The sequence below is a fragment of the Pyxicephalus adspersus genome, chromosome 6 (genome assembly GCF_032062135.1).
Source record: "Pyxicephalus adspersus chromosome 6, UCB_Pads_2.0, whole genome shotgun sequence".
NCBI lineage: Eukaryota > Metazoa > Chordata > Amphibia > Anura > Pyxicephalidae > Pyxicephalus > Pyxicephalus adspersus.
The window spans coordinates 91,913,784-91,928,688 of NC_092863.1; the positions used below are offsets into that span (position 1 = coordinate 91,913,784).

The 14,905-nt window shown below is 37.2% G+C and overlaps 1 protein-coding gene across 2 annotated transcripts in view; it reads left to right on the forward strand.

Moving 5' to 3' along the window:
• Positions 1–14,905, forward strand: part of IL7R (interleukin 7 receptor) — a 58,788-nt gene that overhangs the window by 19,272 nt on the left and 24,611 nt on the right. Inside the window, exons 4-5 of one of the 2 annotated variants that reach the window (XM_072416588.1) lie at positions 866–1,655; positions 12,144–12,345. In XM_072416588.1, coding sequence (XP_072272689.1) covers positions 12,264–12,345 — 82 coding nt within the window. In that variant the 5' untranslated portion in view covers positions 866–1,655; positions 12,144–12,263. Of the gene's footprint in view, positions 1–865; positions 1,656–12,143; positions 12,346–14,905 lie in introns of those variants that run through there. The other variant, XM_072416589.1, reaches the window with a different exon arrangement.

The following is a 14,905-nucleotide window of genomic DNA, read 5'->3' on the forward strand; positions in this document are numbered from 1 at the left end:
GTGGTTTAGCTCTGCTGTCTGCACAGGCAATAGCAATCTCCAGGTCTAGTTGTGAACCCACTTCCTTTACATCACCCTTTGGCTTGACATTTTGCTTTGATTAATTTGTTTATCTATTGAGATTAGTTCTTACTGTCCCACCAAATACACTGTCTGCCCGTGGTTGATATGTTTTCTTACATTTGTGTGCATTTCACCCAGGTTGCTCTAGTTTCCTCTTATAACAGCTATTCTTGTAGTGATGAGTTATTTTGTCCATTGTGACTCTAGTAGGTGCATTAGACCGTCACTTTCATTGAGGTCAGAGATGGATGTGAATGAGTCAACATTCTCTATAAAGTGTTGCATTATATATAATATATATTACAAGGAAAATAAATTATTCTTTGTTCTAGGCTACAACAAATCTACTCAGAGTTACAAACTAGGTCATTATCAGAGAAGCATATAAAAAAAATAAAAACTAAGAAAGCCACACATTTTGGAAAGAACATCTGATAAACAGAGATTTGTTTTGCAGCTGTGGTTTACATTCTATCTTTCTGTGGAAGAGAGGTTTGATCTGTTTAAAGGTACAATCCAGTTTAAATTAAGAATGAAGATTTGAGGCAACCATGATAATTTGGGGATCAGGAAAACACTTTTGTTCACCTGTGTCTAATGCAGGAATTGTTTTCCCAAACACACCAACTGCAGGGTCATTGCTATCTATAAAATAAAGCATAATGAGTGATAAATTTTATAATTCCTTAGATGTGGTGGCTGCATTAGTTTTTTAGGCCTTTTTTTGATTTATGTTCACCCAGTAATTCTGTCACTGACTGGTATGACATCACTTACTCACCCTGGTTTATCTCCCCAACAGGAATAGAAATGAACCACTGGAACACTACCCCCAACTCCCTATTCCTCTGTCTCACTCAAGAACACAAAGAACAACGTATCTGATAAAAATGAAGCACAGACAGAGAGCACAGGAAGTTATTGGCTTACAAGGTTTCTGGTGAGATCAGCAGGTACTTTTTGTCTTTATCAAACAGATACAACAAAACAGGTTTAATGACATATTAAATAAACCCAACAACAGCAAATAGAGAGATTCATGGTGAAGTTTTACATCAGCACTGTCCTATAAGTCTTATAGTGAGCCTGCTGACAAGGTCATTTCCAGGTTCTCTTATTTCCCAAAGCCACACCCTTAACCAGCCTTTTAACTTTTTAGATAAATATATATATAGGGTAGATAACTTTTAATAAGGTCCCTTCACTTCTGTCTTTAGCGACGAGGCAGTAAAGCCTGAATTGGAATCCCAGAGCCTCCGGGGATACCTAAGTCATGTATTCTAGCAGGCTTTGGGCTGCTCCTTCTGCGCATGCCCGAGATTGGGGCTTTTACCGCAATTAACAAAAAGTGCTGATCTCAAACATGCTCTGTGAGATTGGCACTCTTTTTTTACATTTACAGGAGGATGAATCACCTGATCTCGAGCTTGTGCAGTGTGAGATCAGGTGGCGTAAGCAGAAGCCAGAAAGTGAAGGAAGAAGATGGCGCCACCCAACGGATCCAGCCTTTAAGGACGAAGAAAGATTCCAGGATAGCACAGGACCAAATCCGAGCCAGCTGTGGAGGGATCAAGAGCTCTGTGGAAGTAAAGGTAAGTGGTAATTTTTTTTATTTTAATGATAGTTCTTCTTTAAGTAGCACAGACAAACCCTTATGCATCAGGAAAAAACAAGACAGGACTAATGCTTCTTTTGTTCATAACACAGAACGGTGCAGTTCTGTAGTCCTCCGGGATCAATGTCATCGATACCAGTCAGCACAGAAAGTTATCATGAAAGCTGACATAATCAACAGATATTTTTTTAACTTATTAAACAGATATAACAAACTGATTGGTGTATTTAAATAACCAAAAGGCACTAAATATTGATTTACAAAAGCTTTAAGCTCAACAATTTTATTTAATATTTATTTTATTTTATAATAGCTGAGTGCTCCAAATTTTGATGTTTTTATCTAAAAAAAAATATAACCAGTATGTTGGAATATAAGTAAGCATAAACTACAATATGTAGCTTAATCAGTAATAAATGAACATAACATGTTTTTATGCAAAATGCAGCCACTCAGAAGTAGCAGGGATTAAGTTGAGAAAAAAAACTAATATGGTCTTACCAACACTAGAAAAATATAGGGAGAACCAGCAAGGGCCTGCAGTTATTTGGTGGTGTAACCATCTATACCCAGCACATGTATTGATATACATACTGATGCATTTTTTGGTGCCGGTTGCTTAATGGTATTACTCCCTTGACTGGCTGGACCATAATGCTTTTCCTATCATGTAGGACTGCCTTCCCCATCTTGCTGTCTAAAACTTAAGTGCCACCTTGTATCTTATCTTATCCCCCCTAGCTCATGCCTAACTTTAAGAACAAACTAATCTACCCAGAAACCCCTTGGTAGGTGCCTGAGTTTAACCTTTCAGGTAAGAATATCTCATGAAAGATTTTAGGAATACAAATACAATGGTTGCAGTTCAACACCACTTTTGGTGTGGTAGGCTCCTTGGTACTTACCTCTACCATTTGCCAGTACAGAATAACAGATCCTTTTTAGAGGGTGGGTGGACCACACATTTCTGCATGTACTATATATTACAAAAAATATGTAAAAAGCAATATGGAATGCTAAAAGTGCATTGTATGTATTTGTTCAGAGAAATATTATCTTCTTATGCAAGCTTAGTTTTTGATGCACCCCAGAACCCTCTTAGAGCTTGAATGCAGCTTCTGATTCACTCCCTATTTCCTCACCTTTACTACAGAATTTGCTCAGGATTCAGCTTCCTAGGTACATAATAGTATGGAGAGTAATACCTGTCCATACAGTGTAATGTTAGTGTTATTAGGGGTCTATGACAGGTTCTTTTTAAAACTGTGAAAAACATGCCATGTGACATGTAACGTGTTTACAGAAACACTTCATGCAGTATGTTTCTGCCGTAGGAAGTAGCAATACATCCCTGATATCTGTGTTGTAAATAGGTTCTTCTTTGATGAGGTTTAATCTGAAGGAGAGAATTTAAAGCACAAGCAAACAAACAGCTCTCATTTCCTGGGACCTCTTCCCGTAGCGGAGTCCTTTGATGAAGAGTGCGGTTTCCTTTGGTGTGTTGCTTGTGCAAAGCTGTGTTTGGTTTGTGCAAAAAACTGGTAGGTTGTGATGTAGAGAGATACAATAACAAACTCATAATCTGGCAGGTCATATGCAGTGCAAAACAGTTATAAAGAAATCCAGATTGAAATGTTTGACCTGGTGTTATCACAAGGCTATGAGCCCATAGGCTCTGGAGCAAAATGATACAGAGTTATGGAGATAATAATTTTTTAACACAATTGGGTATTAGGGATTCTATTCTTTTGGTTACTTAGATCTTTTTGTTCCTGTAGTTGTCTGATTATCTCTACTACAAGCCTGTCAATCCGACTGGATTTTATTGGTTTACTTGTTAAAATATCACCCTATACTAGACCCTTGTAAAGAATGTCTGTGAAGTTTTTTAGTTATCCAAGTTATTGTATATCTAGTACTAGTTTGCTCGATCATGGAGTTGTTCTTGCAATGCTAAAGGTATTTTGTATTTTCTAGCCACTTCATTAGCTCTACCAGTGTAGAGCCCTCGGGTCAGTTCTACCAGTGTAGGACCTCCTGGTCAGTTCTACCAGTGTAGGACCTCCTGGTCAGTTCTACCAGTGTAGAAACCCCTGGTCAGTCCTACCAGTGTATGACCTTCTTGTCAGTTCTACCAATGTAGAACATATTTGTCAGTTCTACCAATAAAAAACCTCCTTGTTAGTCCCACCAATGTAGAGCCCCTTGGTCAGTTTTACCAGTGTAAGACCTCCTGGACAGTTCTACTGGTGTAGAACCTCTTGGTGATTTCTACAAGTGTTGGACCTCCTGTCCTGTTCTACCAGTGTAGAACATCCTGGTCATTTCTACCAATGTATGAGTTTCTGGTCAGTTCTACCATTGTGGAACCTCCTGGTTAGTCCTACCAATGTAGAACCCCTTGGTCAGATTTACCAATGTTAGACCTCCTGGACAGTCCTACCAGTGTAGGCCCCCTTGGTCAGTTCTACCAGTGCAGAACCTCCTTGTCAGTTCTACCAGTGTAGAACCTCCTTGTCAGTTCTATCAGTGTAGAACCTCCTGGTGAGTCCTACAAGTGTAGAACCCCCTTGTCAGTTTTACCAGGTGTAGAACCTCCATCTGCGGTTTTACATTCCATGGTGACTGGATTCAAGTTTGATTTATATGGATATAAATGCTGGGGTATTTTCCTACACTCGTAGAATTGTTAAAGCTGCTTGGAAAGTTGTAAAACATCTTCAGCATTACAAGAAATAGTTGAGTTAAATATGACTAACTACTACAACTTTGCAGAGTGCTGCACATCTAAAGGGAGGCTTGGTGCAATACTTCTGAACACTGAAATTAAAAATAATAAAATATTCATACAACTTCCCAAACACCTCCTCATTTGAAGAACCAAGTGCCCTGGGAGGTCTCCAGATTAATATACTGTACATACTAGAATACTTATCAATTATCTCAAACCCTTGTTATGATCAAAATAATAATGTAGCCCTAATCAGGACTAAAGAATAATTATACCGGTAGTATAATTGCTAAATACACTAACAAGCTAACATGTCCTATCATCTATAAAATAACCACATGTGCAACCTGCTACATCAAAAATGCAATAGTCACATGAAAACATAAAAAATGCTTGTTCCACAATATTCTTTGTGCCAAATAAAATATCTGCTCACTCCCTTGTGACTTTAAGAGGAGTCTATCCGGGTACTTCTGAGTATGTGTAAAGGCATCAATGTCCCCACCAAACACATTTCACCATTCAGAATTTGATGTTGATGTTTTTGGTGCAAAGTCCTGAATGACAATTTGGGTCTTTCCTATAGCAATGAGGTTGATAAGTTAATACAAACATTTTATATTATAATTACAGTATGTGGTAATATTGATTAGCTTTAGGAATGTGTTGTATTAACCAAATGTGTTTACACACTGAACCACAGCATGCAGTCTTGGAGGGTCAATCAGACAATGACACATGAACAATAGAAGCCAGACTACAATACCCAGAATTCATAGTAGAAGCAGTTGGGTTGATTTATTAAAGACATTTAGGCTGCTCACTAATCAAGGTGAATTATCACTTTTCAAGGGCTATATCACCTAGCTTAGTGAATGTGGTGAAAATTCAGCAAAGAATACCCAATCACATTCAAGGAAATCTAGGAAAACAGAATTTTTCATTGTGCATGAAGTCAACAGAGCTTCATCTTATTTACTTAACTAAGAGAAGTATATCTTTCCAAGACATAATTCACTTTCGCTATGTGAAAAAGTCTAAATTCCTTTAGTAAAACAACCCAATGGGCCTGGAGAGAAAACATTTTCATCAGTGAACCTGGGTGATCCAGCAAACCTGGAATAGATCTAATCCTAACAAATAGCAAATGACTTTTAGGAAATAATTTATATGTTTTCTGGATCACTCAGGTTCACTGATGAAAGTGTATCCTCCCCAGCCTTGTGGAGCTTTAAAAAATCAGGTCCAATATGTCTTCATAAGGAGGCACGGTCCTCAGTCCAACAGGAAACTAAAACACATAGAGGTCCAGGTTATGTTGATCAATGCCACAATAAGGCACAACCACACAATAAGTATTTGATTCTGAAAAGTTAATTTCCAAAGGTATTTTACATGATTCATGTTATTTACTTTGAGAAGTTACATTGTTCAGTTTTAGTTTTACATGAATTTTAAGATAGTAAACTAATAATAAATTACATATTTTTGGAGGGGAGGGGGGTTTTTCTTTTGCAAACTTGTTTTGTAAAAATAATTGTTTTTTCAATGTAGAAAAAATGTTATGTTTTAAAAAAATACAAAAGGTATATTTTTTTTATTTCATCTGTCCCATATAAAATTACACAAATTGCAAAAGATGACATATTTATATATAAAATAAAAAAGTATTTAATACATGCATCTTAATACAAGCACACAAGTGTTACCATACTAATAGCAAGAAGAGAACTAAAATATTAACAAAGCCCCTCAAAGACAAATAACTGGCACAAAATAATGAAATCTTCATACTGTATATATACAATATAATATAAAATAATAAATGTGTTTCCATTTACCAATAGTCCTTATTATTATTTTACATAAACCAGTAAAGTAAAATGCTAACATACTGGTAACAAAAAAAAACAATTAGGAAATAAGCCAGAATAGAACCCTATGTGTTATTCCAGTATAGTGAAAGACCTGGTGCACCCCTCGGCACTTTAAGAACAATCAAGGGATGTGTGTGGCATGCTGTGGTAAACTTTAGGTGTGGCTATGCTAGAACTTGATTCTACCCACTACATACACAGCATACAAATGCCACAGTGAAACCACAAAATAAACTTTAATTGCTGTACCACAAGTTAAAGTCTCACAGACACATTTTAACCTCATGACAATTATTTTTTAAAACTGAAACTCTTATATAATAATTGCTTCCCTTGATACCTGATATCTGGGGGGGGCTACCTTTAAACTTTAATAAAAAAAAGGTCAGGGGCAATTTAGCAACTCACTCAGCAATAAAAAAAAAATCACTCCTCATTTATTTTTTAATTGACCCTCAGAAGCCCAATTAGCAATGGCCATGGCCATGTCAAATCACCATATTTCCTAGCTTTAGACTGAAGAAATCAGACAGATAACAGTGGAAAATAATCTGTATTTACTACAATATAAAAAATGTACTAAGGAACAGGGAGATGAATGGGGGAGTGGGTGCCTAACCTAGAGCTGGACGTACTGACACCATTTCTTTTATCAGAGTCCAGTCCTTGAGGGCTACATACAAGCAGGACTTTCAGATAAACCAAGTCGTTTTCTGATTCTTTGTTAATCACACCTTGATAAATGTATTTTTGTCTAGAAAAATAAAAAAAATTTTATGAGTTTAAATCTCTGGCTCAGTGTAAAAGGATAGATATATTGTATAATAGCATTAACACGCTAGGGTAATTTTATGTATATAAAAATTTGTAAAAGATAGGAATGTTTGTTTATTTGGGTACGCAATAAGTGGGAGAATGCTAAAAAATAACAGAAAATGTATTGATTGGTACTCCAATACACCCATGGCCCTATAAGCTGGTTTTGCCCCTTTTAACAATTACTTTTCATATAAATTTTGCATAACTTCATCCAGGAGATTTTTGACGTAACATCCATGTAAAATTCCTCCAGTAACAATGTTTGTGGGTTACCTTCTATGAACTGCCTACTTCCCCAACATTTCGATGGATTTCAAATCATAGCTTTGGCTAACTCATCCATTTTTTGGAGCCATTATTTAGTGAATTTGCTGGTGTGCTTTAGGTCATTATTATTATGCAGTATTATGTTTACACAGTATTTATATATCACTGTCATATTATGCAGCACTTTACGAAGTCCATAGTCATGTCATTATTCCCTTAAAGAGGCTCACAATCTAATGTCCCTACCAGAGTTATATGTCATTACCACAGTCTAAGGTCAATTTGGGGGGAAGCCAGTTAACTTAACTGCATGTTTTGAAATGTGGAAGGAAACCAGAGTATCTCAAGGAAACCCACGCAAACACAGGGAGAACCTGTACACCCTATGCCCGTTATTGTGTCAGATATGTATTTGTGCTTCAACTTTAACTTTTGGAAAAATGGCCTTAGATTTATTAAGTAAATTTTGATGTGATGCACATTTTACACTTGCTTTGATGAATACGAGCTCTTTATACCCTGAAGCAGAAGAGCATCTCCAAGACATAACATTTCCACCACGCTTTACAGTTGGTATTATTCATTCTCCTAAAATGCTGTCTTTGGTTTGCACCCACTATATCTACTAATACTATAAACAAACAACTCTGTATTTGATAAATACCTCAAAACAGATTGCCTGATCTGTGTTTATATTATGTGCAAACCGTAATCTTGCTCCATGATTCTTTATTGACCAACAAAGGCAGTCAAATTGCATGTCCCAATAGGACCACAGTATTTGATGCATCCAGAAGTATCATATACGAGCTGAACCCCGAACTCATAGAACTCAGGAAAGTGATGTTTTAACTCATTATCTACCAGGTGTAAAAATTTTTTTTTACTGAATAATGTTGAAAAGAATCCTTAAGCGTTGTGTGTGTTGGTGAGACAGTAACATTAAAAAAGAAGTATTTTGTGAATGCAAGGACTACAACAGACAGGATGTCTGGAGTAGTGTTGGTCGAATATCTTACTATTCGATTCGACAGCTATTCGATCAAATAGTGAGATATTGTTCGGGTGATCGAATGCTGAATTCGAACACCATTGAAGTCAATAGTGGGAGAATTCGGGTTATTTTTAAGGACTATTAACCTCCTGGGCGTTTCACTGATGTCTAGATTTCTGTACCAAAAGTGGTACACTGTTTTTCATGATTTTTTTTTTTTTTAAATTGTAGACCTGTAACTTACAGAAATATGTCCGAACAAGGGTCTAGTAGATATTCTGAATATAATAAAGTTTGAAACACACAATCATGTAAAAAAAAAAAAATTACTTTAATAATAAAATTAAAAAAAAAATACAAAAATCAGCTTAAACAAGAATGCATAAATAAATAGGAAATACTGAAAATGCAATAATTCTGTACACTGTATAGTAATATATTTTTCTAAAACACCTCCCTAGTGTGGTAAATTTCAAGTCCAACGTCACATACCTATAGACAAAACCACATAAATATATTTTGTATTATTTTGTATTGGATTGGATACAGGACTTTGTATTGAATCCAATACAAAATATTTGAATTTCCCGCTACGACCCCCGTCGACGGGCGTATGCACTGACATCATCAGGAATCACCAAGGGACGCGTACGCGAACGCCGAGTGTTCTAATTCTTTGCTTACTTCCATGCAAAAAGCGTTACATTTTTTGCATGGAAACTTATTTTAGATTGTAGGCTATAATTCTTAGGCATAACTCACTGAATTATGTCCAAAATTTAATAATTTAATAATAAACTATAAAAAAAAAATGTATAAAACAAAAAAAATCTTAAAAAAAAATGTAAATGTAATGTAACTGTACAGTAGCTTATATATTATATATATAATAAAATTATATATATATATTATATAAAGATTTCTTTGTATTGGACTCAATACAGCTATATTTGTATTGAATCCAATACAAAGTGATTTGAATTTCCCGCTCCACCTCCCGCCCGCACTGACAAGGTAAGTGAGTGATTGTCATACAATGTTGTATGACAATCAGATTGCACTGTAATGCTTGTTTCTATTTTTAGCTACCCCGAACCTGGTACAGGATAAACGCTTTTAGCAAGTTTTCCTACCCCGAACCAGGTTGGGGCTAACGGCCCAGGTGGTTAAGGGCTGCAGGAGCAATCAGATTGCTCTTGCAGCTCTTTACTAGTTGTATGTGTTCTTGGATAGAGTTTCTCTATCCAAGAACACGGGGCACTAGTTGTGTTGAATAGGGAAACTTGTCCCTATTCAACCTCCAGTGCCCGGGGATCGCCTGCAGTCAAAGCTGTGACCGCAAGGTTCCCACGGTCATGTGACCGTGGGAACTGAACTGCAGATAAACTCTGCAGTTCCACTACGATTCCTAGGGCCTGTAGTGCCCCGGGGATCGCACACTCTTCTCAATTATTGCAGCCTTGGCTGCAATCATTGATTAGCTCAGTGTGCAATCCCCGGGGCACCGCAGGTAATTAACCTGTAGTGCCACGAAGATCACACACTCTTGAGAAGATGCCCCACAAGTATCTCTTACTCTGTAACACACTTTTTTTTTCAGGGTCTGTCCGAACAACCATATTCGGGTCGAATATAAGGACAACCCAAATTTGAACATCAACACTAGTCTGCAGTTTATACTTTAAGTATTTGACAGCAAGGGGGGGGGGGTCTTAGATTGCACATTTTTATGAATGGACCACTGAATTCCAGAAGACTCATGTGCAGCTGCAAACTCTGCACAAAAATTAGTTATTCAAATTATGTGGTGTAGCAAGAAATTCACCTATATTTTATGTAATTTACTTCCTCTTTTATTTTCAAACCCACCAGAAATAAAGTGAGTCATTCCAGAAAGTAAAACAAAAAAAAATACAGCAAAGGGAAAAAAAATGACTGTTTTTTTAGTTTTTGATCTGTACCTGGAACTGTACTAAGTGTCATAGTTACATCAGTTATTAGCTTCAGAGAGAAGGAGATTTGTATCTGATTAATTGGAAATGTAACAGCAACAGCTGTGCAGGACAGATCTCTGCAGTAAATAAAACCAAACCAGATCGGGGACCACAAATGTTAGCTGCTGTGCCACATTCATGTGTAACAGGTGGTGAGCCACACCAAGTATAAAAAAATAACACTATATATCTAATATTAGTACTTTATTTTATATATATAAATATATATACATCTACATATATACTTATTTTCTATTTCCTCTAACATTCAAAATCTGCAACCAGGCAGGTCCATTATTGCAGAAGGGACAGGGGATGCCCCTTCTGCAAAAAATACCCTTATCTGCAATCTTTTAACTATTGCATGTGTCCCCATTCCTCTAAAGTTCTACTACCACATGTAGAGACTCACCCATGGACGTGGTTCAGGGCTGTGAAGCATCACAACCTCATCTCCAGTCTGAACACAGCCTTAACAAACAAAAGGAGGCAAACATGTGGTAGGTAAAATTGACAGTAACTTTTTTCATTGGCTAGTGCTTGTCAGGCCATCCCGACCTAACCAGCTGAACCACCAGCTTATAACCCGTGGTTTGCTAATACTGGTAGCCGTGGTCAACAATGGTGCATCGGGCAGTGTCTTTCAAGGGCTTCCAAATGAAGCTTACCTTGCCAACCCAGCTTTGCACTAATTGAACAGAGGCTTGTTTAATATCAAAGGAAACCCTTGAAAAAATTTTCAGATCTCAGGCAACCCTTGCTAGAATTACTATCCACAGCTCACTTCCTTTGTCCTTTGTCTGTCTGTCATTTGCAACCACCAACCACTTAAAGTACAGTACTGCGTAATATGTTGGTGCTATATAAATACTGTTTATTATTAATAATAATAATAATAATAATATTGCCAAGAAAGCCAGAACCTGATGCTTCCATGTACAGAAACATATGTGTTGAGTGTGATCATTAGATTATCTTCAAATGGAAAAACTAATATATGTGCAAAGACAGCCCCTCTAAAAATCTGTTGACTTTTCGTGGGGGGGGTTTAGGCATACTCCAAGCATACATGGTATAAAAAGTTTAAAATGAAATTGTGCAATTTCCCAAGGTTTGGGAAAGTGATATATGTAAGTTTGTATCTGGATAGAACTTTGCACTACGTTATTGTAAATGTAACAGTTATTAGACTGTAACAGCTTTTGACTAGGCGGAATTGGTGCTTGCTGGAATCATTCCTTTGGCTGCTGTACAGAGAATGTTTGGACAAAATGGAGACCTGGGCAAATATGAAGTGGGGACCCCAAATGCATAGCATTCCAGCACCCTGTAAACTCTGCCATTCCGTCAAGTGGGGACATGGAGAATGTAGGGGCCCTGAGCAACTGTGAACCCTCTTAGATTGTAAGCTTTTCAGGGCAGGGTCCTCTCCTCCTCTTGTGTCATTCTTTGTATTTGTCTGTCATTTGCAACCCCTATTTAATGTACAGCGCTGTGTAATATATTGGTGCTATTGATAAAAATATAAATACTGTTTATTATTATTAATACAAATAATAATAGTTTGATATACCCCAAAACAGTTTTATATCTGTGGGTGACCTAAAAATTGGATCTGTACATGGGAATTGCACTGCTTCATTAGGCTGTCAGGTATGTGCAGTGTTTTTTCATGAATGTTCCAACAAATTCGGTATGTGGGTGTCTGATACATACACAACTTGGGTGGTCATATAATGTTTGCATTTGTCACATCTCACTCATCTCTGTGTCTTCCGTGCAGTTTCCTCCTTTGCGCTTCACCCCCATTGGTGCTCTAAGCTTTCTTCCTGGCTGTGGTTACTGAAAACTGCTTACTGCCAGCAGATCAGCAGAAGCATCATTCATCCTGTCTGTGTGTACGATGTATGTCTCAGCTGTCGGAATAATTTTTTTGCTGGTGGGCTCTTCTCTGGGGCAAAGTGGAGATTCCTCCGACACACAAGGTAAGAACTAGTTTTATAGCTTATAAATAGGCTGGTCACATACTTTGTACAATACCAATAACTGTGCAGTGCATGAGCCTACCAGAATATTACATTCTATTTATATTCAGTTAGCCAGGCACAATATAGTTGCTGACAAATCTACAAAAATCCTACGGGCAGTAGGAATATATAATTAGTGTGCAAACTTCACTCCGACTTGGCCAGAAAAAAATGCAACCTTCACCGTTTTGTCAGTAAAAAAAAATGAACAGTGATTGGCCACAGTTTGTGAAACAACCAGATGATGCTTTCTAACCATAGGTACCCATTGTAACTGTGAACCCCTATATGACCTGACGGTAGCAACTCCTGCAGATTGACTGAAGATAGCAGAATGTATCAAAAACCAACCATTCACTATTATTTCTAAAAGATGTAATTATTATGAGCAATGCCGTAATGACCTATATATATATATATATATATATATATATATATATATATATATAGTATACAATAATTTTGTGGGCCAAAAAATGTAAATGGTTTAATGTATGTATAAAATTCAGAACTTCATACTACTGCGCTCTAAAGCTTCAGATCATAAAATGTACTACATACCTTCTGCATTAAAGTGAATGAAAATAATGTGCTTAAAGCTAAACGCCCAGAAAAAAATGGCCCTGAAGTGGGGCTACAACTGCACTGCAAGTTGGGAATGTTTGTTTAGGTTTAGGGGCGAAATTACAGGAAAAAAAATAAAATACTCCTTCAATGGGGCTATATCTGCACTGCAAGATTGGAATCCTTGTTTAGATCTAGGGGCAACATTATTAAAAATAAATAAGTAGAAATACCCCTGGAGTGGGGCTACAACTGCACTGTAAGATTTAAGTTAATTTAGTTCTAAGGGCAACATAAGAAGGACTTTTATGTTCCCTATATATTGCTTTTTTGACAACTGAAATACTAGACTAGTTGCGTAAATATCGTACAAATCTGAAACTACCGTCTTTTGCTCTGTATGTTTTCTGCTTTCAGAAAATATAGAATGTTTTGGGGGTTTGTGTCACTTTTAGACCTAAAATGCCTATTTTAACAACTTTTTTGTTGCACGTTCTTTTGGGAAAATGTAACATTAACGTGAAATCGATATCGTCATCAAAGATAGCATGCCAATAAAAGATATTCCGGGTAAAGAGAAAGTAAATAGTCTAGTGTTGCCTGCAGTGACAACGCTTGCAGTTGTGATCCTGGGAAATCTTCTTCCAGGAATGGTGCTTGGGTCTGACCTCCAATCTCCAAACACAACTGTGTCATCTTTCTCCATTCTAAAAACACTGACCTGTATTTCAGTACAGACTTCTGGGAAAAGCAACCAATCACAAGCAGGAAGTTAGATTTCTGGTGCATTCTAAATACCGTTCGTGTACAGATCGCCTTGTGGTTGCCATAACGCAAGGAGTTAACATTTAGATTTTTTGAGCAGTTTTAGAAAGTTGAAGAACATTTGCAGACTGAAAATCATGAGATATTTTTTTATTGAAATATATTTCATAATGGTCTGTGTAGAGTTATAAAGCGAGTTTATTAGGGGCATCAGTTGAGGAATACAAGCTGGTATGTTCATGCACCAAACTAAACAGAGTTATTGCATTTTCTGCTCATCATCGTCTTGTGGAAGTTAGTTCCAGTTTCCAGTTTACTCCTTCCTTTACCAGAAATGAAAGTGTACAGAACAGTGGTCAAAAGAAAAAAAAACATTTTTTCATCAAATGTTCCCTTTTCCAAGGATCAATTTAACACACATTGGCCACTTGTAGGGTGAGGTGTTTGCAACACATTGGGCCTGATTTATTAAAGCTCACCAAGGCAGCAGAGGATACACTTTCATCAGAGAAGCTGGGTGATCCAGCCAACCTGGAATGGATTTCATTTACTAGCAAATGTTTTGAATCCTGGACCAGACCCATTTCAGGTTTGCTGGATCACCCAGCTTCACTGATGAAAGTGTATCCTCCAGCCCAATGTGTAGGGGGGCTCAAGAGCTATTAAGCTGCTGGTTACTTCTATTTATCCTTAAAACACTCAGAGAACCCCCAAAACTCTGACACCATTCAACCAGAAAACGTCTTGGTTAGTAGCTGTCCTGCTGCTTTTTCAACTTTCGATTGGCTGCCAGACAAAATTGTTCTTTTCTGTTTACATAGAGTAAGCAAGAGTTAATCTATATGTAAATCCAAAAGTAAAATATTGTCACGTATCACTCCTTAGCTGAAGTAACTGCATTCGTTTTTTTCAAGGCTTTCTGTTCTGTTATTTCTTTTGGGTGATCCTGCTTTTAAATAACTTCCTGTCGTATGGTGACAGTGCTTCCTAACTGTTTATCTATGCGGAGACGCGTGGTCACCCTGGAATGCTTGTTCTAGATTTAGACATTAGGTTGACATGCAGATAGACAGCAAACCTGAACTAAAGTGAAGTCTAAGTTCACGGACTAAGCCCTGCAAGTTGTGTTGCGCAGCACCATGCTGTGATAAAGCAGGAGCTGACCCATTTTATCATAGGGGGACATGAA